The sequence below is a fragment of the Pezoporus flaviventris genome, unplaced genomic scaffold (assembly GCF_033815535.1).
Source record: "Pezoporus flaviventris isolate CSIRO_AGI_PZ_B2104156 unplaced genomic scaffold, CSIRO_AGI_Pfla_v1 ptg000213l, whole genome shotgun sequence".
In the NCBI taxonomy this organism is placed as follows: domain Eukaryota; kingdom Metazoa; phylum Chordata; class Aves; order Psittaciformes; family Psittacidae; genus Pezoporus; species Pezoporus flaviventris.
The window spans coordinates 4,691,377-4,714,578 of NW_026892761.1; the positions used below are offsets into that span (position 1 = coordinate 4,691,377).

Genomic DNA, 23,202 nt, shown 5'->3' on the forward strand with positions numbered 1-23,202 from the left:
CGGGAGAGGCTTCGGGCAGCCCATACCTACCTCAGGCAAGGCCTGCAGCACTGGGGGGTCTTGGCTGCTGAGGAGAGCACGTCCTACCGCAGCGATGGCGGGGGTCAGGTCTCTGTTCGTGACTTTCCAAGTGACTCAAGCGGCTTCTGCCTTCCAAGCTCGTCCCCTCTAACCCAGGAGACAAAACCAGCGGAGCCCCGTGCTCCGGCCTCCTCCCAGCGCCGCGCACGGTGCGGGTGGGGGCGCTGGGCCCAACACTCACCCCCAGGCCCCCAGCGCCACTTCGAGGCCACCTAGCACGGAACGAGCAGGGGGCGGCCTGGGGTTACGGGGGGGGGGGTATCCTCGGGCCGGACGTTGCCATGGCAACACCACCCCCCCCCCCCAAATCCCTTCCCCGTCTCCCCGAAATCCTGCGGCGGGATTAGGCCCCGGCACTGCGGCGTGGCGGAATGCGCGGGTTGCCATGGCGACGCGCTCATTAAGTGCATGCGTTCCAACCGGCCCGGCTGCCGCCCCCTCCCCGCGCACCCGCGCGCGTTCCCGCACGGCCCCTCCCGCCGCCGGCTTCTCCCCCCCCCCCTTCCCCCTCTCGCCCCCCCCCCCAAATTCCCCCCCCCCCAATCCCCCGGCCCGCCCGGTGCGGCCCCGCTCGCAGCCCCCGCCAGCACCGGGCCGGGCCGTGCGGTGCGGGCGCGCCCGCACGCGGCTCTGCGCAGCGCACACCGGGCCGGGCAGCCCCGGCTGCGGCTGGGAGCAGCGGCCTGGCCGGGCCCCGCCGCCGAGGTAAGGAGAGCGGCGCCTTCCCCGCCCGGCCTCGCAGCCTTGGATCTGCCCCACAGGCGGGGCCCGGGCTGGGTGAGCGGGTGTTGGGGCCCGGGGCGGCGGGGCCGGGCCCGCTCCGCGCCGCCCCCCGCAGCGGGGCGGCCCCGGGCCCGGCGGGGGAGGGACGCTCCACCATGGCCGCCCTTCACCGGGAGACACCCGGGGCGGGCGGGCGGCGCGGCCCGGGCCGAGCCGAGCGGGGCGGAGCGGAGCGGATCGGCGGGGGGACGGTGCCGGGCGGGCCGCGGCGGGGGCTGGGGTGAGGGCCCTGGAGGCGGGAGCCTGTGCTCTGCCGGCGGCCCCGCTGTAGCCGGTCATTCAGGAGTGAAACATTTAGGTGCAGCCAAGTGTATTTTGTCAAGCCAAGCCACTACGCCCAGCCGGGGGCTATCTCAGCAGACACTAGAGACGGGCAGGTGCTTATCTCCCCTGGACGAGTTCGGCACTGGTCCCGGTTTGGGCGTGTGTGGGGTGAGGCGCTGCCCAGGCATGACCCAGTGGGTTCTGTCAGACACAGGGGATGGATCTGTTCATCCCTTGATTTCCCAAGGGATCCTCTCTGGGACACACAGAGCTTGGAAGTCCCTTTAACAGTGGACGCTTGACCATGTTCCTTCTGATGTTTCTCAAACACGTGTTGACCTGCAGCCTGAAAATGACACGGCTGCAGTGCTTGAAGGGGTCCTGTAGCATGGAGAGTGTTAATCCAGCCCAGGGCACAACAAACAGCCCAGGCTATGGAGAGGATGCTCCACTCAGCACTCCAGGGATGGCCTCACCAGAGCTGGGCAGAGGGAAGGATCCCTCTATCCTCTGTAAGGCAGCCCAGGACACTATTCACCTCTTTTGCTGCAAGGGCAGATTGCTGGCTTATGTTCAATGTGGTGTCCACCAGGACCTCTGAGTCTTTTTCTGTCAAGCTTTAGCTTTCCAGATGTGTGGCTCCAGTGCAGATTTCAGGAATACTTAAAAATCTGAGAAGCCACAAAGCCAATAAACATATTAATATTGTTTGAAGTACAGTTATTTTAAGCCAGTTTTGTGATGAAAAGAAGCATATATGTTGACCAGGCTGTCCTTTATAAAAGTGCTGATGGGACTGTACAGCATATGTATGCTGGGAGCTACTTTTCTCCATGCTCCTCTATGGCCTGTTGCACCATGTATCCCTCCTCTTTCCAAACAGCAGATCATTCCCTGGCTTTGCTGTGGTTTTGTGAGACTGCAGCAGAGTTGGAGGCTTGTGTGTAAAATGCTTGCTTTCCAAGCCGCTGGTCCAGGGTGCTGGTGTTGGGTCTTGGCCAACATCATAGACTGCTGTAGAGAGATGAGTTTGGGCATCGTCCAGCTTGAGCACTGGATCTGGTTATTTCTCTTCTTTTTCTAGGCATTTCCAGTCCCAAGTTCTGCTTAAATAAATACATAAAAAAGCATCAACAGCTCACACGAAACAAGGAGTTGTCCCTGAAACATTTAACCCCAGTGATGAATCAAGGATAAATATCTGGTTTAAGTGCCTAAGAAAGCAAATAGGTTGCTGGTGGGAATTAGGAAGCACCAATACAGGTTGGCTGCCAAATTCATTTTTGGCTTTTAATTGGAGTCTGGTGTCCAGCTGGGTGAGTTCCTTCGGTTCTTTTCAACATCCTGGTGTAGGCACCATTGTTACGGGGTGATTCTTGCTGTCTTACTGTGTGCGTTCCTCTGAGCTGCTGTCATCTTCTGCCTTTGAAATGGTGGTTTGTCGTATAATTTTATGAATGTTATTGTGTGGCTTTAATTGAAAGACAAAAGAAACTAAACAACTTAGATCAGGGGCTTTTAGTTACCATCTGTCCCACTCTTCATCTTTCCCTAATTCATCTTGTTGAGTTTCAGCAGTGCTAATAGAGCAGCCCTGATGTTGCATGCTTGGACATGGACAGAACAACTAAAAGGAGGAGCAGAGTAAGGTTTTCTTGTGGGAAAGAAAGAAAGGATTCTGGTGTGCAGTGGAGGAGCAGCAGGGCCTGATGGGCCTTGGCTCAAGGGATGGGGATAAACTAGTAAAAAAGTGGAAGATCAGCAGTGCTGTGCTTCGGGGTATTAGCTGTAAATGGGTTATTAAATCTGTCGCTTCCCACATTCTTCAGTCTCTGTATGGTGTTACTGGAATTGCTGCCTGCTGGGGCACAACAGAGGCCAGCTGCTGCCCCAGGGACAGGGAACTGAGCAAGGCAGATGGCAAGGTCACTGTGGCAAGGTCCAGCTAGAGCTCAGGTCACCAGGCAAGGTCTGAGATCAAACCAGGATGCCAGCCAGCAGGTTAGGTCCAGGCAGCAGCTGGAGACCAGCACTGCTGCAGTACAGCATAGACAGGTTATGGTGGGGCTGATGGGGTGGGTCATGGGTGGGGGGTCCAGGAGAGGTTGGTCAGGGCCAGTAAAGCCTAGTAGTACCCTCAGGACCATGCCTACTTCTTGAAATTCATGGCTAAATGGGTTGAACATCACCAGTCCTGTGAGAAACTCAGCTGCATCCAATGGACTTCATGTTCCCTCCACCCCCTGATTAATTCTTGCCACTTGTGAAATTCTTCTCCTACAGCCAGTTAGAAGACCAAGGGTGACTGCCCAGTGGGAGAACTGGAAAGGGAACTGAAGGAGCCTGTGTCTGCTCCAGGGTAGGACTTGCTAACTCTCTGTCACAGCCTACATCAGTGGGAGCCAGGAGCATCCATAGCTTGTGGTGGACCTGCTGTGCTCAGAGCATCCTATGGTGGTGCTAGGTAAGAAAAACCCCTTGGCATTTGCAGGCTCTGAGCTGGGATCTCCTAATAGGGGCTTTTCTTTGTTGGATTCAATAGGCCTTTGACATGTCCTACAGGGGTTTATGTTGGGAGATGGTTGAAAGGGAGGGGACCATCCTCCAGAGTCTCTTTCTCACTCCTTTGTCAGGTTTGTACTTGTACCCAACTTGATTTCTGTCTTGCTGTCTTACAGTGTCTCGCTCTGTGCTCTGGCAAGGTGATGGACAGCAGAGCAGAGATGGAGGTTGTGAGAAGCACGAAGGGGAATACTGCTGGGGAGGTCAGTGTCCATGTGGTCACCACCGAGAGCACTGTGCAGAGCACCCACCTGCCAACGACTGCCTTCATCATACCAGGTATGCAGACTTGTCCTAACTGGGGCCTCCCCAGCCTTCTCTGCCCACACTGATAACCTCACACTCCTTGTATATGTGTCCTCCTCCCAAACCTTGTGAGGTAAAGCCTTGTTGCTGTTGCCATTTTAGAGGTTCTCAGTGCCTATCCCATGTCACTTGGCGGATCAAAACCTCTTGAGTTTTAAACCAAACCCCTGCTGTCTGGGGCCCTCTGCCAGTGCAGCACAGTGGGCTGTGTGCCTGCTCTGCAAGGCATGTGGGCTCCTAGGTTACTGCATTATCACAGAATTGTAGAATATCTCAAGCTGGAAGGGGCCCTTAGGGATCACTGAGTCCAACTCCCTGCTCCCTGCAGGATTACCTAAAACTGAACCATAGGACTGAGAGCATCATCCAGACACTCCTTGAGCTGTGACAGGCTTGGTGCCATGACCACTGCTCTGGGACTGACCACCTTCCCAGTGAAGAATCTTTTCCTTATGTCCAACCTGAGTTTCCTCTGTTGCAGCTTCATTCCATTTCTTCATGTCTTATTGCTGGCCACCAGAGAGAGGAGATCAGCACCTCCCTGTGCTGCCTCCTGTGAGAGGGGTGTAGACTGTGATGAGGCCTCCCCTCAGCCTTCCATCTCCAAGCCAAGTGACCTCAGCCACACTTCCTAAGTCTTGTCCTCAAGACCTTGGTCACCTCCTCTGGACACACTCCAGTAGTTTGATGTCCTTCTTCTGCAGAGGACCCAAACCTGCACACGGAACTTGAGCTGGGGCCACACTAGTGCTGTGCAGAGTGGGACAGTCACCTCCCCAGACCTGCTTGTGGTGCTGTGCTGGTGCACCCAGAGCATGGCTCTTTCATCTGCCAGGGCACACTGCTGACTCCTGTTCAACTTGCCATCACCCTAGACCCCCAGATCTCTTTCCATAGGGCTGCTCTCCTCCTCCCTTCCCCCAGTGTGTACATATAACCAGGATTACCTCATCCTGGGTGCAGAATCTGACACTTGCTGTGTTCTGTGTAAGCCTCTGGTTGTTTGTTGCCTTTCTTCTCTTCTCAAGCAAATGCCACTGCCATCAGCCTTCCCACGAGCACCTTAGAAATCCAGCGATTCCCCCGGGAACCACAGAGAAGCACAGGGGCCGAGAGGCCAGAGAGGGGAGCAGGGAGCGAGCCCATCACAGCTACTGTCATTCCCCAGATCAGCGGGGTGCAGACCTGCAGCACAGTCCGTGTGCTGGAGTGGAAAGATGGGGTGGCTACTTTGCCTGGGAGTAACCTGCGGGTAAGTGTAGCCCTGGGCCACTGTGTTTGTCCTCCCTCAGCAATTCGCTCAGCTGCTTGCTTTTGTAAGTGACAGTCCCCAGCTTATGCAGGCAGGGACCACCAGCCAGCTGGTGGAACCCTTGGCTGTTCTGGCTCTTTGAGGCTCTTGTGCCCCATCACTATGCTCCTGACATCTTGTGACCTTAGCAAAGAAAGCAAATACATGGTACCTGGGGTGCTGCAGCAGGTCTGTCCTTCACAGGGAGTCAGAGGACTGCTACTTGCTGTGCAGGGCATCTTTCCTTTCCAAGCTGTGCCATGGAGTTGGCTCTCACCAAGCTCCTGCTCACTCTGGGAACAGTGGCCTTATGCTCACCAGACATTCTTCAGCCATCCCCATGCCCCTCATACTGCCTGCTGGTGCTGGTCTCACCCAAGGCAGGCAGTGTGCTTGCCCTGGTAGGCTCAGAGGCCAGCACAGACTGCAGGGAGGGGCAGCAGGATAGGAGACTTTAGTGCTGTGCCTGCCTCTACTATAGAATCAAGGAATGGTTTGGGTTGGAAGGGACCTTAAAGATCATCTAAGAGCTGTCCTGCTATTGGAGGCACTACTGACTCAACCATGTCCCTCTTATTCTCAGAGCTCACATGTACCCAGTAGCTATCAAATTGCATTTCTATCCTCCTTGTTAATTATTCTTCCTTGTTTTTCGGTTCAATGATATAGTTCCGAATTAATGAGTACGGGACACTGAAGGTGGTGAGTGCTGACAAGATGCCTCCAGTGGAAGCTGTAAAGGAGGGTCACACAGAGAAAGATGGGGACTCAGAGGTGGCACCCACCGGCAGGGACAATCCTACTGTGGCTCAGGGTAAGGGTGGCACTTCTGGGGTGGGTACCATCATTCAGCAGGTGCTGGCTGGTGTAGGCCCTGAGTGAGGCACATGTTCTTGCTTCCTGCTCTTTCCTTCGCTGCACCTTGTGCCTCACTGCTTCTCTTCTCTCCGACTCAGATGCGCCAGAGCAGATCAAGCTTCCAACAGCAGAAAGCATGTGCCACTGTGATACCTGTGGTCGCAGGCACGTGTCAGATGAAGCCCGGGAAGGCAGAGGCTTCTGCAGCGAGCACTGTCACCAGCAGTTTAAAGAGAGGTAAAGGAAGGAGAGTTTGCTCCATGTTGAGCCATATCCATCCATCTGCTCTCCCTCCCCTGGTCTACATGCTCCAGCAAGGGATGAAGAGGAAAACCTGCTTGTTCCCCTCTTCCCTGTAGGCAGAGTGCCCTGGCTGCAATATAGGGGGGTGAAGACTTGCCCCAGGGACAGCAGGAAGCACAGAAGCCAGATTTTCTCCTGCTCAATTTGTGGCCTCATAAACATATATGTGGTTGAGCAGTAGGTTGCTGCAGTGGGTGCTTGCAAGCAGAGTAGCAGTGGGAAGCATGGATCACAAAGGCATTTCCAGCCCACTGCTTACCAAAGTGTGACTCCTGGGACTTGTTTTACAGCATCTCTCTGTGGCTCTGATGAAGCTTGGAGCCCTGCTACAAAACTAGATCACTTCTGATCCATCCCTGAGTTCAGGTTTCTGACACCCATGTGTGTGAGGATGATTCTGTTCTGTACCCTGATTCTAACCTCATGCCAACTTGTGTGCTGAAAGGAGTGCATACATTAGTCGGGAGGGATGGGAACATGTGTGAGTAAGAAGTGGGGTGACAGGGATTCTCCAGCAGCTAGTCCCTTACTAAGAACCCAGCCATAGCCACCATGCCGTAGTGGTTTACTCTCCCTTACTCCATGCAGGTCTGTCATTGTGGAAAACTCTGCCAGCAGCACCAATGCCACTGAAATCCTCAAGCCAGTGAAGAAACGAAAGAGGAAGGATTACCAGAGCCCTTCGGAGGAAGAATACGAATCAGAGCAAATGGTAGGAAGAGGGCAGGGTGGGTATGTGTGCACACATGCTGATGTCAAGGGTGGGTCATGGGCCATCCCTCTGTGTACTGCATGTGTACAGTTCTCATCAAATGTCTTTCAGTGCTATGTTAGCTATATGTGAAGGAGGTAACCTTTTGGCTGTTAATGACAGAAAGACTTGAATGTGTGGATCATCAGAGCTTCTAGACACTTGGCCGGCTATCGGGCATGCTGAGCACCTCGGGTTGGGCAGTGCTAGACATGTCCTGGTTGGGCTGTAGGTACAGAGAGTGCTCAACTGCTCTCCTGAGTCTGGGTCACCAAAGTAAGTGTTAAACTAAGAGTGTGTGTCTGTGTGATGTGTATCCTGGGGAAGGGACAGTGCCTTTGACATGGCAGGGAAGCTCTGCAGATCCACTCCAGGTGTGGTTGCTACCAGTCAGCATGAAAATCGGCTCCCATCATCACATCCTCTTGGCTGCCATTTCTGGGCCAAGCATCAGTAAAATCGTGGATGTTGCAAATGCACAGTGTGGCCTTTGGCACTGGTCTAAGGGTACAACACACAGCACAAACCTGTGTGCAGACCTCCAGCATGATGGGTTTCTGTTTTGTCTGCTCTCATGTCTAGGAAGAAAAGCAGGAAGAGAGGAAAAACTCTATTGAGGACTCTGCCATCAGCAACCCAGAGGCTGACACTTGGAACGGGAGCCAGCACGGTATGCATGGCTGGGCGGGCAGTGGGGTCAGTGAACCCACCACAGCTGTGGGGTCCTGCTGTGGATCTGTGGGTCTGGGACAGCATTTTGGTGCTCCAGCAGAGTCAAGCACCCAGTGCAACATGTTCCTGAAGGCTTGTAAGCTCCTCTGCTTGCTTGATCCTGCTCTTTCTGTCTCTTTCCGTTTCTCTCCTTTCCTGTCTTTCTCTCCATGGGAAGGGTGCACCCTTGCAGATACAGCTGTGTCTTCTTCAGGCATTGGGCCGTACTGTACAGTGCTCTCTGGTCCCTCCCCTTGGGAGCTGAATTTATTACATGCTCATGGGTACTGTGTTGCAAGAGGTACTATCCTGAGCAATAACGTGACTGAGCCACATCTGGCTTTGACCCCCTCTTTGGATGGTCTTGTGAGGAACTTTCCTCACGTGATTGGGAGCTCACAAGTTTGGGAGCTGCTCCTGTAGGTGTGGTGCTGCTGCAGGCTTGTCTCATCTCATGGGGATCTGTTCCTGGGCCATATCAGAGGAGATCTCAGATGCAGAGCTGTTGACGCAGAGGGGAAGGAGACAAGCTGAGGATGCAGCATTTGCTTGGTTGGTTTTATCCCTGCAGTGCAATGGGATGATGGGGAAGAAAAATTGGGAAAATATTAAAAAGAAACATTTATAGGAAACCTTTTGTCTGTGAATAGTGAAAGGTCGTATTCAAAGTAATTTTAAAATGAAACTGCTCCAGCTTCATACTCCTCTCCATAGCCAAATGTAGGGACAGTAGCAGGGGCCAGATGTTGTTAACCCCTCATGTTACACTGAGTTAGCCTCTATTAAAAAGAGATTTCATACTCACTTGCCAGGTCCTTTTCACTGCAGTCTGAGTCCTGAGCATGAGCATTCACTGCTGCATACAAGTAAGCAATGCTGAGCCTGGTTATTTCAACATTCTCTCTTCTGTTAGAATTACATCATCAAACAAAATGCACACCTGGATGCCTCAGTGTAGCAGAGTCTGTGTGGGCTCTGTCTCCAGGTGTATTTGTCATTCTGCAGAAGCACAGAGCTTGTATTTACAGATTCCCCAAACATGCCTGTCACTCTTTTCAAAGTCCTGCAGAATAATAAGGATGTACAAGGGGCAATGGGTTCAAGCTTAAACAGGGGAAATTCAGGTCAGCTATAAGGAAGAAGCTCTTCACTGTGAGGGTGGTGAGGCCCTGACGCAGGTTGTCCAAAGAAGTGGTAAATGCTCCATTCTTGGCAGTGTTCAAGGCCAGGTTGGACAGAGCCTTGCACAATATGGTCTAGTGTGAGGTGTCCCTGCCCACAGCAGGGGGTTGGAACTGAATGATCCTAAGGTCCTTTTCAACCCAAACCAGTCTATGATTCTATGTTTGTCACTCTTAAGTATAAGCAAAGCATCTGGGTTAATATCCTTGCTCAGTGAAGCTCAGCTTTAATTTCTCCCACAAGTTCCTATTTTTTCCCCCTGTTTCCCCTAAGCTCAAGGGAGGAGGGAGTTGGGTTTTCCCCTGTGTTTCTGGCCTGCCTTACACAAGGTTGTCTGTCGTGGCTGACCTGTAGCTGTGAATTACTCAGTGCTGGGATAGGCACAGCACTCCTGGAGTCCCTTCAGGTGCTATAAAGCAGGGAAAGAAAGTGGCTGGAGACTTGGATTGCCTCATGTCCCTCAGGCAAGGCCTTTGTAGCTTTCCAGAGGGATCAATGGAATGAAGGGTCAGCTCTTGCCTATAGAGATGATGCTGTCTTTTCATGAATACTAGGTAGGTAAATGCATCTCTAGGGCACCAGTGTGGCCTTGGTATGCCAAGGGGAATCAGGTGGTTGTCTCAGAGCAGAGGATAGCAGAGCTGTTGCCTCTGGAGTGGTGGTGGAAGGTGAGCCTGCTGCTGGTTTGACTGGGCACATGCCTCTTGCAGCTGGGAATGATTCCCAGACCTCTGCACGGATCCTACTGACTATCCCAGATCCATCAGTGCCATGGTCAGATGGACTGGCTGGAGGAGAACTGGTTGCAGAGGTGTCCTGATGCTTTGCACAGAATGGCTTGTCCCTCAGGCTCCTTAGGTGCCTTACTAGAGTGAAAGAGGACATTTAGGTCATGGGGACCTATTTTAGAGGGGGCCTCTTGGGTCTGTCCCTCTATGGTTTGCTGGAGAAGGGGGCTCTGTAGGATGGTGCTGAGCTTTGCAGGGATGCAGGACTGTGCATGAGAGCAGGATGTGGCCCCAGCAGGACCTGCCCTGCACATTGCTCCGAGGCAGGCAGGGCCAGGGGCTGGAGCAGACCCTCAGCAGCGCCTCTTGTGTGTGCGTTTGTGCTGCGCTCAGGTGCCAGTGAGGAGAAGAAAGAAGGCTGGTCTTGGGCGTCCTACTTGGAGGAGCAGAAAGCTGTCGCTGCCCCTTTAAATCTCTTCCAGGATGTGAGTTGGGATTTTCCTGTCTTTTTCCTTCTTTCATCTTCTCTTCTCTTTCCCTGTTTTTTTCCCCACCCCTCTTCCTTCTCCTTTGCTTCCCTGTTTTGTGGGACTCTGAGCAATTAGCAAGCTCCCATCTTCACTTGTAGGTGACCAATCAGCCTCCAGTTTTGATTGCCCTGGGTCCCACTCCCCAGCAGGTGCCATCTCCCATCCCAAGCACCCCACGTTTGTCTAGGACACCCCTGTGGCTCTGGCAGGGTGGTGGAGCCTTTCCTCAAAGCCACATGTCAGCTCTCCTGAGGCCACATTGCTGCTCTGCACCCCTGTTCCCAGGCTTCTGATAGCCAGGGCAGAAGAGGAGCCAGACCCATGTCCCTGTCTCCCCAGGGACACCCTGCCCTGCCAGTAGCAAGAGACAAACCCACAAGGAGGTGGAAGAATGTGGTTTTCTAGAGGAAAAGAGTTAAAATTTGGATGGCAGCATAACCCGTGACCCACAAGTTCTTGGTCCCAGCAGCCTGATGAGTGCTCCTTGGGATGGTTCTACCTGTGTAATTTCTTACATTGTAGTTTAATTGTTTTGTTTCCAGTACCAAATAGCTTCCCAGCACAAGAATGGCTTTAAAGTGGGGATGAAGCTGGAAGGGATTGACCCGCAGCACCCATCTATGTACTTCATCCTGACAGTGGCTGAGGTAAGTCACCTGTGGGTCCTTTAGTCAAAATCCCTGCATGAGCATCTGCCCCAGGTGCAGAAAAGGTAATCCTTGCACTTACTGGACACAGCATGGTGACCCTCCATGGCATTTACACACCAGCCTGAACTTCCCTTCTTAGGGCTTGCATATGGTGGCCTTACACTTGCCTTCTTCCATGCTGAACACGTTTTGGGACTGGCATGTGCCTCCTAATTTGGGCACTGGCTTATGATTGACTCTTTGCTTCCCTAAATGATATGCTGAGATAATATACAGGAGAAGAGGTGCGTGCAGTGCTCAGCCAGGGACAGCAGGAGGTTTCATTGGTCCTTTCCCTTTCCTGCCCTCCCTCTTGGTAGGTGTGTGGTTTCCGAATGCGCCTCCACTTCGATGGCTACTCGGAGTGCCATGATTTCTGGCTGAATGCTGACTCCCCCGATATCCATCCTGCTGGCTGGTTTGAGGAGACTGGGCACAAACTCCAGCCCCCAAAAGGTAAGGAGTTAGCACGTCTCAGTTGGTGGGTGCTGTTGAAGAAGGTGGATGAGTAGTGGGCCCCTAAATGTAGAGCTGGAGATGGGGCCCATGAGGGGATGCTGCGGTACTGGGGGGGTTCCACAGGACCACCTTTCAGGCACCCATCATGCTAAAGATCTGCTCGCTCCCATTCTGGGGCAAAGCTGGAGCCAGCAGCTGTGCCCCAGGGCAGATGGGACTGATGCTCTCCAGGGAGGAGCTGAGCTCTGGATTTCCACTGTACATTTCCTAGCACCCCTCCTGAATCAAACATTGGGCCACAGGTTTTGGGTTTCCCAGGGCTGCCCACAGCAGGACAAGGCAGGGTGAGGGCGGGCTGGCTGTGGATGACCAGGCTCAGCCTCATGACCACTTGGGTGCTCTCTGTGAACTTGCTGCTCTTGTTTCTCTTCTTGAGGGGTTGTAGGTTATAAGGAAGAAGAATTCAGCTGGACAAACTACCTGAAGATAACAAAGGCTCAGGCAGCTCCTAAGCACCTCTTCATGGTCCGAAATGCTGTGAGTAGCAACTTCTCCTTCCTGCCAGGTTCAGGTGTGACTTCTTCCCCTCCAGCTGAGCAGAATCTGTCTGCCAGTGCTGGACTTCCCTCTGTCCACCCAACACTTTTCAAGCCCACAGTGTGGGGAGGCCAGAGAGTGTACTGCTGGCATTGCTCAATGTGATGGGGCACATTTGGCTGCTGAGGATCTATAGCTTGGGTACTAGTTTGGTGTGCCCAAAATTGGCATTGGTCTGATTCAGCCAGGACAGCTAAATCTGTTGTGAATATAGTGGTGAGGAGGAGCAGCCACTACTCTCAACAATTGTTTTGCCCCAGACCCCTCAGTTAACGTTTTTTAAGTAGAGTTCTTTTGTCTCTGTTTTGTGTCTTCATTGTTTCTGTCTCTGCCTTTATTTTTCATATGGCAGCTTGGGCAAGGAAAGTGGGAATATAGCAGAGTGCAAAATGCTAATGGTTTCTTTGTCAGCTGCAGAGGAAACTTAGCCGTACTGATAAATCAGCCTCTCCAAGTTATTTATTATGTCTAAACCTCCTCTTCATTGCTGCAAAAATCCCCCTAGTGTGTGTGAGGCAGTGTTCTGCACAGATTTTTGGACCCAAGAAATAAAGGTAAGGTAGGGTAAAGGTCCCATCCCAGCTCCTCCTGTTAAGCCTAGGGCATTGCTTGCTGCTAACACTGGAGGTTCATGACTACAAGTCCTTTGTGAGCTGATGTAAGTTGGAGACTTTTTTTCTCTGGGAGGTTACTGCTTATTGAAGATCCTGAGGGTGTGAAGACTTCTTTTCCTCTTTCTTTGTCTGGCTAAGCTGAGTTACTCACCCTCTGCCTCTTTTCCTGCTTGCACACCAGAGCACTGCTCTTCTGGGGTCCTAAGTGGTCCTGGTCCTGCTTGGAGGCCAGGAAGAGTTTGGGCAGATGCCTCCTTGCAATGGGCAAGGGAAGTGGTGAGGAGGATGCTGGGACCATAGCTCTGAAAGAAACCTCTATCCCCCCAGCACGAGGCTTCCCCAGGCTTCGAGGTGGGCATGAAGCTGGAAGCTGTTGACCGCATGAATCCTTCCCTCATCTGTGTTGCCACAGTGACTGACGTGGTGGACAATCGCTTTTTGGTGCACTTTGACAACTGGGATGATACTTACGACTACTGGTAGGTGCACAGAGGCTCCTGGGGTGCCAGTGCTGGGAAACGCTGCCACTGCTTCAGCAAGAGTGATGGGGTGCTTGGGAAAGAGAGACAATCCCAACATGCTGCTGCATAGGTCACTAGTGAAGCAGAGGGTCACCCTTCTGGGGGACAGACCTCCTGGGACGTTGCCATAGCCCTTTAGTTAATGTGGGGCAAAGTCAGACATGATCACATGCTGTGGGCTCACCCTGAAATCCTTTTGGGAGGCAGAAAGCAATACAGAGACTGAAGGCCTTATCTTAAAGGAGCTTCTGCATCTGTAGGCAGGGGATTGTCACCAGGGTGGGAAAGTGTCCCAATTAAGGCTGCTTAAGGCCAATTAAAATGGCCAGTTAGCACAATCAGGGTTCTGAGAGCAACTTCTTTCCTTTGGCTGGAATCCTCTGACCTCTTCTTGCCCTGGGGCTGCAGCAGTTTCTGTCCCCAGCTGCTCTTCACTCCATGGTGCGGGGCAGCTGCTTGCACTGTCTTGGGGCAGACCTGCAAAGCAGCAGTACCTGAGTGTGCTCTGACCTATGGGGAGCTATGACCAGGACAAAAGCCCTCCCAGATTCCTCAGCTCTCACCACTCCAGGCTCTAAAAGGCATGGCCTGTCTCCCCACTTGCAGCAAGCAGTTGCTGTTCCCTGGGTAGCTCTGCTGCAGGGCTGGAAACCAGGGCATGTTCGTGCCCTGGCCCTCTGAGCTGACATTCTCTTGCCCTAGTCCTTGCCTTGCTGGATGCTGTAGAAGACCTTGACTTATGCAGGGGGTTTTGCTGGTGGTACAGACCTAGGGGTGCACCAGGTGGCCTGCCCTGGATCCCTGCAGCCCATGCTCTCGGTGCTGAGCCAGGTACCTCAGCCCTGTGTAAGACTTTGGGTTTGTGTTCTAGGTGTGACCCCAGCAGTCCGTACATCCACCCAGTTGGATGGTGTCAGGAGCACGGCAAACCCCTCACACCTCCTCAAGGTGAGTAAGTGGCCTGAGAGCACAGCCCTCAGTGGTGCATTCCCCTGGGACATGCATCCAGGGCGGCATAGGGAACCCTGAGGCCTTTGCTTGTCTGCAGGCCCAGGCAGTTTTCTTCAGCAAGGCCACAGCCATGCTCCTGCCAAGGCTCCTGCACACGTGCTTGTGTGGTTGTCTTGTACCAAGTGGAGACACGAGGACCCAAGCTGTCTATGCAGGCCCAGATGCTTTTGCTTCCATGTACCCTGGATTTCATTGTCCTTGAGAGAACAGTAGCATTTCTTGATGTCTCTCAGGTTCCCATGTGTCTGGCTCAGACTTGGTTGGTCAAAAGCAGTAGGATGTTCTGGGGTACTTGCTGTCTTCCTGCAGCATTCGCCTTCTGCATTTTCCCTTTTAGATTATCCTGACCCTGACAATTTCACCTGGGAAAAGTACCTAAAGGAAACTGGAGCATCTGCTGTCCCATCTTGGGCCTTTAAAGTGGTGAGTGCCACATCATCTACTGCACTGTGCCTAGGCAGAGATTTGGGTTTTCTTTGTTGTCAGATCTTTACCTTTATGAAAGTCAAGTAATACTGAGGATGCTCCTGCCACAGGCCTGAGGTTCAGATCTATACTCAAGTTCAGAAGTCAGGGCTATCCTGTGCAAGCAGTTCTTGGAAAAATGGGAAGTATGACGATGCTCTCAGCTAGACAGGAGCTGGGTGGTGAGAAATCATTTAGGCTTGCTTGATAGTTGTTGTCTTTAACTGCAGCAACAGCAGCTGTGTCCAGACAAGTGGGGCTGCAAGATAGAGCCCCAAAATGTGTCATGGAGACCTTCCTCCCTTGGGTACAGCTTTCACATCTTGTTAAAACACAGCTCATATCCAGGAGGCCTGTAGCCACTCTCTCCTGTTGCCACTGTGAGCTGGGCTGGCTCTTTTTGGGATAGGCCAGGGCTGGGAGCTGGGCTTGAGGAGTGCTCACTGCTGGGAAGGCTGCCAAGGGGCACAGGAGCTGGAAGCATGGCCCTGCTCCCCACTGACCTGGGTTCTTCCTGGCCCTAGCGTCCACCCCATGGCTTCCTGGTCAACATGAAGCTGGAGGCAGTGGACAGGAGGACGCCATCCTTCATCCGAGTGGCCAGTGTGGAGGATGTGGAAGATCACAGGATAAAGGTGGGTGTTGGAGTATCGGTGCTGAGCCTGTGTTCAAGTACTGTGCTGGCTTGATCCTACCCTTCCCACCTCACTGCCAGTTCCAGTAGCAAAGCATGTGGAAGTCTGTGGAAGTACAATGTGTGGAAGTTGGCAGGTCCGAGTGCCTGGCTCCAGGAATGGAGAAGAGCCTTGTGCTGCAGTTCAGCTCTACCTTGCTGCTAGCTGTCAGCTTGGAAGGCTCCAGAACTCCTCAGGAAGGTGCCCTGAGGTTTGAAGGGTGACCCCACTGCTTGTCTCTCCCCAGATCCATTTTGATGGCTGGAGTCATGTCTATGATTTCTGGATTGATGCAGATCATCCGGACATCCACCCCATAGGCTGGTGCTCAAAAACTGGACACCCACTGCAGCCTCCTCTCAGTAAGTCCTGTACCTGGGTCAGTCCCTCACAGCCAGGGTCCAAGTGTGCCAGATCCCCATTCTCACCACTACCTGTCCATGCATAGAAATGGCCTAAGGATGGGCAAGAAGGAAGGGCTTTTCTGTGGAGCTGTCAGTTGAAAAACTCCTCCCTGTCTGGGGCAGGCAGGGAGCCCATAGCCCTGGCTCTGCTTGGGGCTGCAGCCCATGACAGTCTCTCTTCTGTTTCTGCTCCTGGTCTAGGGCCAAAGGAACCAGCTTCCTCTGCCCATGGGGGCTGCCCAACGCTGGGCTGCAAGAGCATCCCTCACACCAAGAGCTCCAAGTACAGCTTTCACCACAGGTGAGCTCCCCAGTGTGGCTCAGAGGGGCACAGCTTCCCTTATGGCCCTTCCTCTGCTTTTCCATACCCACCACCCACATCAGCAGCCAGCCCTTCATTGCACCCACCCCATACCTGGCTCTGCTCCGTGCTTAGGGTCAGCCCTTGCTCTCCACAGGCCAGGCCCCAAAGCAGCCTGGAGCCTGTGGCTGGTATAACTCCTGTGAGCTCCTGCTCCACGCCTGTCCTGTGTACCCAGAGCCCCTGGGGGTGCCCTATGTGCCCATCTACCATCTACCGACTACGTCGGTAACAGTACCCTTAAGATGCTGTTCACTGATACCAGCTTCAAGATGTGCCTCCCACCCCTCATGGATGCCTTTCACTGTGAGTTTGTGAGCTTGGGAAGTCCTGAGAAGGAGCAGTGCATCTTCCCCAGCTCAGTCAGTCACTTGTGAGGCCTTTTCCAGGGGAAACCAGGCACAGTGTCATGCCAACCCCAGCACAGCAGGCTGCTGTCAAGAGGAGCGAGTATAGTGGAGCATCTCTGAGGATGGGGAAGGCAGATCTGCCTCCCAGGGGCTTCCCTACTGGCCACACTCGTGGCACTTTCTTCCTCCTCACTCTCATCTGAATGTCTGTGGGGGCAACGAAGGGAGGATCAGCACTGGTGACTTGCACAGGGTCACTGTGATAGCAGTGGAGAAGGTGGGATGGGTGTTTGTACCTGGAGGTACTGGGTGTGCCCATGCACCCAGCAGCCTTTCACTGGGATTTTGTTTACATCTTTACTCTGCCTTCTATGACCAGGGCTCCAGCTTCCCACGCTTAGGGGCAGATGGGTGCCCCACCATGCTGCTCTGAGCCTGGTCCAATGCTTGCCTCCCCTCTGTCCTCTAGGAAGTGCCCCACGCCGGGATGTGATGGGTCAGGACACGTGACTGGGAGATTCACAGCCCATTACTGCCTCTCAGGGTGCCCGCTGGCAGAGAAGAACCAGGGCAGGCTGAAAGCAGACTTGTCCGACAGCGAGGCCTCGGCTCGCAAGAGGAACCTCATTGGCTTCTCTCAGCGAAAGAAGTCTCGGCACCATGGGAGGTAGGGGCAGTCCTGGTGAGCCCCGTCAGCAGCACAGGGCCTCTGTGCTGCCACTGCCATCGCTGGGAGGGATGGCCAAGCTGTTGAGGCTCCTTGACCACGGGGAGCATGGTTGTTGGCGGCTGGTGTTCGTCTTCCCAGCTCTGTTGGGCACCTCTCTTGGTTTTTCTTCCCATGTTTTGTGTCTTTAGCTGTCAACCCTTTGGGTCAGGGTCCAAGAGGTAATTCTTGCTCCCACTGCCAAGGCATTGCTCTGTGCGGTGTGGAGAAGAGCCCTCGGGCCAGTCCAAACCCAGTTGGAAATCAGTCTTCCTGTCTCTTTAGAGGGCGACCTCCAAAGTACCGGAAGATCCAGCAGGAAGACTTCCAGAGTAAGTGCCTCCTCTCCACAGTGCCATTGCAGAGGCAGGGCTCAAAGAGCTGGGGTGGTGGCTGTAGGAGGCAGGTCTCCTTTGGCTCACACAGGTCAGCACCAGGAGCTTGGGGTCAACTACCAAAGCTGACCATCTGACAGAGATCTGCCCGTTACCAGAGCTCTGCTTGGTCCCTCTCCAAGGCCTGTAGGATAGGATGGGATGTTCTTGTCCTACGTTGGATCACATCTTGCATTTTTGTTGGCAGCTATTTCTTCAGACAATATGCACCAGTCACTCTTCATGTCTGCACTGTCTGCACACCCCGACCGCTCCCTCTCACTCTGCTGGGAGCAGCACTGCAAACTCCTGCCTGGGGTGGCTGGCATCACAGCAGCCACAGTGGCCAAGTGGACCATCGATGAGGTAAGGTGGTTTTAAAGACTGTGTGCTGGCTCCTAACCCACTGTCATGGCTGGGAGCACTCTGCCTGGCTGTGCAGCACTATGGTACATCCACCAGGTATAGGTGGGCTTCAGCAGCTACTTCTCTGGGCTGTCGAGCAAATGCTGTAGCATTTGCTTCTTTGGGGCTGGAGGAGGCCACCTACTGTGCCCTGGTGCAAGGGTGATCTCTAGGGATGGGACCTTGCTGCAACTGCAGCCTTTGGCCTAACAGCCACGTGTTACCTTACAGGGCACCAAATGCCTCTGTGGAAGTGAGGGTGTGGGGTCATGGGGGGTCTCCAGCCAGAAACATTGCTTCTGTCTTGATGTTTTTCTCTGTTTTTTCCAAGGTCTTTAGCTTTGTTCAGACTCTGACTGGTTGTGAGGACCAAGCCAAGCTCTTCAAGGATGAGGTGAGAAGTGCTGGAGGATGAGTGCAGGTGGGCAAGGATGGCTGTTTGCCAACAGGGCAGGGAGGAACTGGCCAGTGACCCTCCTGCCCTGTTCTCCTGGCATGGGTGAGGGAGGGCACCTCTGAGGAGGCTCAGGTGGGTGAGCAGGAAGAGAATGAGGATTCCTTCATGATCACCTCCTGAGAAAAGCTGCTTGTTCCTCACCCATTCACCCTTCCCCATCTGCATCCTCTCAATGCATCTGCACAGCAGTTAGGTGCATCACTGTATGTCAGTCAGTCTCATTGTTATGAGACTCCTCTGTGGACAGACATACAGAGGAGCTGCTTTCCAATATGTGCAGTGCACCCACGGCAAGCTGATCCTGGGCACACTGGGTACAGCAAGTATCTCAGCCTGGTAGTAAATGCCTCCTGTGCTCAGGCCTGCAAAGCTGAGCTGGGGGCAGCCTGCACACTTGCCAGGACCTGGAGCAGGGGATGGATGGATGAATGCATGGATGGATGTTTGCTCAGACCAGCTTGCCTGCTGGCTGTGTGCTGTGCAGACAGCAGAAGCCCGAGCTGTCTGCAGTGTGAGCTCCTGGGAGGAGCCCCTGGAAAGGGTTTTTCTCCCTTGTGCCCTGTTGCTGGACACACAAGCTGTGTTTGTCTGGGGCAGCAGCATGGGAGTGCTGTGGGTAGCCCCTGCCCTACTCCCTGGGATCATCCGTGGTACCTGGCTGAGGGTGAGTGTGACTGTGCATGTCCCCAGGTTGTGCCTGTGCTGTCCCTAGGAGGTCACAGTCTGGGTTTTCGGTGAGTGCCTTTGTCCCTGCTCTCCTCCCCAGATGATCGATGGCGAGGCCTTCCTCCTGCTGACGCAGGCTGACATTGTCAAGATTATGAGTGTCAAGCTGGGCCCCGCACTCAAGATCTACAATGCCATCCTCATGTTCAAGAATGCTGACGACACCTTAAAGTGACTTTTCTTCACTCAGCTGGGACCTTCTCTTAGCACTGGTGCTGCCAAACTGGTCAGGACAGAGATTCCCCCTGACCGACCACGTCTTGTCATGTCCTGCTCATGTCCTTTCGGGTGCTGCATCTCTGCTCTCCCACCAGTCCATCTCCCATCCTTTCCTCTCCACTCCACACTGCCCTTCTCCTCCAGCACTGGGCAAAGGCTGGCCCCAAGCCTTGGGGGGGCTGTAGGGCAGAGGGTTGATGTGGGACTGGCCTCTCTTAGCAGTGTCTTGCTGTGACCGCATTGATTCAGGGCAGTGGTGAGGCACAGGGGAGCAGTGTGGAGGGTGTAGCAGCTGGGGGCTGACACGACCAGTCAAATCACCCAGGTAAGGGAAGGACTGACTGCCTCCATACATCCTTGCACCCATTTAAAGGCCGGTCTTGGCTTTGCTCAGCAGCTGAGAGAGGTTTTCATTTTTTACCCCAGTGTGTTCCTCTGGGGGCCTCATGCTGAGATCGTTTCCAAGGGACACTCTTGAGCTTCTGCTCACTTTGCCTTTGTCTCTGAATTCTTTTGACTTTCCCATTCTAAGGCCAGATGATGACTTTGCTTTGCTCCTTCACTGCGCTGGGAACCAGTGGCCCAACTCTTGCCCCTTCCAAGGAGCACCGTGTCCTGGCTGCTGCTCTGCCTACAACCAGTGTCTCTGCTTTATGCCTTTTTATGGTAATGCAGCACTCCAGGGCCCCGCAGGGCCTGGGTTGATGAGTGCAGAGCAAGCTTTATTTCCTCTTGGGCTTCAGGCTGTCTTGGCCAGCACATCTCTGCGAGAAAGGATGCTTGGTTAACTTGTTCCCCTTGCAGCAATTAGAAAATGCTCTGCAAAGGAGATTCGGACCCTCTTTGTTTCATGTATTGGGAACAAGTCCCTTTCTAGAGCAGAGACAGCTGCTAAGGATAAGAAGCATTCATTCTTCCATAGGGACATCTGTTTCTGAAGGTGTTCCGGAGTTGGCTGACTCAACCCTGCCAAGCCACCTTCTCCCCCTATTTTGCCCTCACAAGGCCCCCAGGTTTTGCTGTTTGAAGAGCAGGATCCTCTGCTGGCCCTGGATCCCTCACCTGCAGAGCTAGAAGAGATTCAGCAGTTAACTGGGTTTCTTTCTGTCCCTTCAGTAACGTAATACCTTTTCAACAAGGGTGCAGGCACTTTGGGAATGCTCCCCCTTGTAATGGAGTCTAGGACTCCAAAGCTAGGGAAGCCTCCATTCCTGACAGACCTACACTGATGTGATCCGAGTCCTACATCCACTTTCTTTCCCATTCCCAAGAATGACATATCAGTAGCAAAACATTCTTTCCTCCTTTCCCAGTGCCCAAAGACAGGGATGAAGAGATCTTAGCAAGTGCACCAGCAACTGTCACACCTGGGTCAATCTGTTCAAGGCTTCCCATGGAAATGTAGCACTTTGACTCTTTGTTATTGAATATTTGGGGTCACATTTGACCTGCTCTTGAGACGTCTGCTGCTTGCTCTTCACACAGGACTTGCAACTACTCCGTGTATTTGTTTTGTCAATGCTTGGGTTTGATTTAGGCAGCTCTCCCTCTCCTTTCCTTTTGTATGTTCTTCCATCTCTTCAAGCACTGCATTGTGGCCAGCTGTGGAGAGAAGGGGAGTGGGACTAACAGCCGTGTCTCTGGCTCCCATACTCACTCCCCAAGTCACCCTTGATCCACAGTAAATGGTCCTGACGTTGGTCTCTTCACCTGATGGGGAGTCTCTTTTTGGGCCACTGTGTGCTGAGGTGGAAGAAGAGGAGCCCTGGGGCCTTCAGCTGTGAGACTGTGAACAGTGCGGGGACTCTCCAGCTGGGATCTGGAATGGAACAGCTCCTTTCACAGGATGTGGTTATTGAGCTTGTGAGGAATCATCTTACAAAAGCAACCTATTCAGGCCTGCTCCACGCTGTCATGCTCACTCATCCCTCCTATTGCGGAAGGGACTAAGCCCTGCCCTGGGTGCTGGGAGAGGAGATGCTACCCTGGTATTGGATCTGAAACCAGTATGAAGGATGGAGAGCCTCATGTTGCCCTGCAGAGCAGAGGTGGTGTCGAACTCAGAAGATCCCTGCTGGAGGGGAAGAGGAACCAAGAGCCACACCATGGCTGACCCACAAGACTGAGTACAACCACAGCCACCAGCTCTTGCTCTGCTGTTGGGTGCGATAAAGCCATGCTCTGCCTGGGCACCAGCAGGAAGTTCTGCCCATGGGGTGCTGCCTTACTTTATGCTCTTCTGGCCTCCCTCTGAGTGAGCATCACAAACCAAGTTTCTCCCCTTGGCTCTGGGGCCTGGCTGTGAGGTTGGACCCCAGGTCTCTGTTCAGGGAGGCGCTGCCAGGAAAACTGGCCCCACTGGAAGGGTGGTGTGAGGCCTCTGTCACATGCACTTACCCGCTGTCTCCAGCATCACTTCATCAGCCTCTTGGGCCAGCTCAGCTGTTTGGGTGCAAAGCTTTTGCATTCATCTGGGTGAGAGTTACAGGGTTTTTAGGTGGTCAAGGGCTATTTACTGTTAAAACTTAGAACCTTCTTCTTGTTTTCTTTAAAACCAAACCCAAAGCAGTGTGTGTGTGTGTGTGTGTGTGTGTGTGTGTGTGTGTGTGCGTGTGTGTGTGTATGGGTGTTTGTGGAAGTACCACGCCACCATTTCCCCTGCTGTTTGTGCGTTGCTGTTTTAATGTAGTGGTCTCTGTGGCTGTGGAGGCAGCAGGCTCTGGGCCAGGGTCTCGGGTGTAGTGTCCTCTGGGAGCAGAGGTTGTCTCTGCTCCCAGCAGGAAGTCAGGACAAGGAAGGTTTGCTTCACCCCTGGCCTCGGCAGGGCTATCTCTACAGAGCATTGACTGGGAGTCCCCCTCAGGCAGCACCGAGGGCAGCTGTGACCAAGGCAGAAGCACCAAAGTTTTTCATCCTTCCCCTGTTGCCCAAGCAAACTCTTCAGGGGGATGTTCACTGCCGGGTCACTGAGGTGCTGGAGAAGGACAGTGGGGCTGAGTGTGGCCACAGCTTCCTCGCTGCGGTCTTTCTGAGAGATGTGGCTGCAGCCAGCATTGCCAAGTCAATGAAGAACTGTTCAAGTCATGGGTCTGTGGGTAGAGGCCCCCAGCCTGTGCTCCTGCTGCTCTTGTTGGCTTGGGGAGATGTCCCACCATGTGCTCCAGACCCGGGCACAAAGTGTCTTTGGGACTGCAGGTGTCTTGGGGCACGGGAGCAGTTGGAGCATCTCCCTCTGCATGGAAACAGGCAGCATCATGGTGGTGCGAGGCCAAGGGTCTCCATCTCCATGAGAGCAGGCAGGAGTGTGGCCATGCCGGCCTCTGCCTTCCCTTGGTGCCTTCCGCATCCATCACAGGCACTTTGAGACAAGGCAGAAGCCCTCCAAATGGCCTCGAAGGGTTGGCAGAGGTTTTGCAGTGGCAAAGCTGGGGCTGTGAGTGCAGCTGAGGGAGAGCAGGAGGGAGCTGGGAGAGGGATGTGACTCAGCCACTTCCGTTCCTCACTTCCTCCAGTCCACCCCTTCCCTCTGGGGCCGGTGGCTGCTGGTCCCTGCAGGGGCACAGGGGAAGGTGCAGGGGCAGGAGCACGGTTCTGGCAGCAGAAACTTTTTTGCACTTTCATTCATTTTGCACTTGTTTTTTAATTTCTCTTTCCCCCCCCCATTTTTGAGGTTTGTGTTTTCATAACAAAACTACTTCTGTTGTAGCCCGTGAAGCTATTCTGGAACTTTGTGTCCTGAGTATAAAGAGGTTTAAAGGTCCTATATATATAAATTTATAGCTGTCTCAAAGTAAATTTATATATATAGAGGACAGCGTGA

The 23,202-nt window shown here is 53.6% G+C and overlaps 1 protein-coding gene across 6 annotated transcripts; it reads left to right on the forward strand.

Moving 5' to 3' along the window:
* The first annotated feature begins 748 nt into the window (after positions 1-748).
* On the forward strand, positions 749-19,595 carry L3MBTL1 (L3MBTL histone methyl-lysine binding protein 1). 6 transcript variants are annotated; one of them, XM_061442001.1, is made up of 23 exons: positions 749-786; positions 3,412-3,592; positions 3,807-3,969; positions 5,025-5,248; positions 5,957-6,101; positions 6,244-6,382; positions 7,037-7,160; positions 7,782-7,869; positions 10,214-10,305; positions 10,893-10,997; positions 11,360-11,495; positions 11,935-12,035; positions 13,037-13,188; positions 14,102-14,178; positions 14,579-14,664; positions 15,231-15,341; positions 15,628-15,742; positions 15,986-16,085; positions 16,965-17,162; positions 17,487-17,533; positions 17,784-17,941; positions 18,312-18,374; positions 19,204-19,595. In XM_061442001.1, the coding sequence occupies exons 3-23, from the start codon at positions 3,834-3,836 to the stop codon at positions 19,336-19,338; spliced, it is 2,532 nt and encodes an 843-aa protein (XP_061297985.1). In that variant the 5' UTR covers positions 749-786; positions 3,412-3,592; positions 3,807-3,833; the 3' UTR covers positions 19,339-19,595. The 6 variants fall into 6 exon arrangements, with proteins under 6 accessions (XP_061297985.1, XP_061297986.1, XP_061297988.1 ...); XM_061442002.1 differs by lacking the exon at positions 3,412-3,592 and having other exon boundaries at positions 765-786; XM_061442004.1 differs by lacking the exon at positions 749-786 and having other exon boundaries at positions 1,673-3,592; positions 11,944-12,035.
* Positions 19,596-23,202: the final 3,607 nt, after the last annotated feature.

Coding starts and splice junctions, on each gene's coding strand:
- L3MBTL1 (XM_061442001.1), top strand. CDS start 3,834: ATGGACAGCAGAGCAGAGATGGAGGTTGTGAGAAGCACGAAGGGGAAT. Junction 14,179..14,578: donor ACCCCTCACACCTCCTCAAG/GTGAGTAAGTGG, acceptor TTTCCCTTTTAG/ATTATCCTGACCCTGACAAT. Junction 15,342..15,627: donor TGGAAGATCACAGGATAAAG/GTGGGTGTTGGA, acceptor GTCTCTCCCCAG/ATCCATTTTGATGGCTGGAG.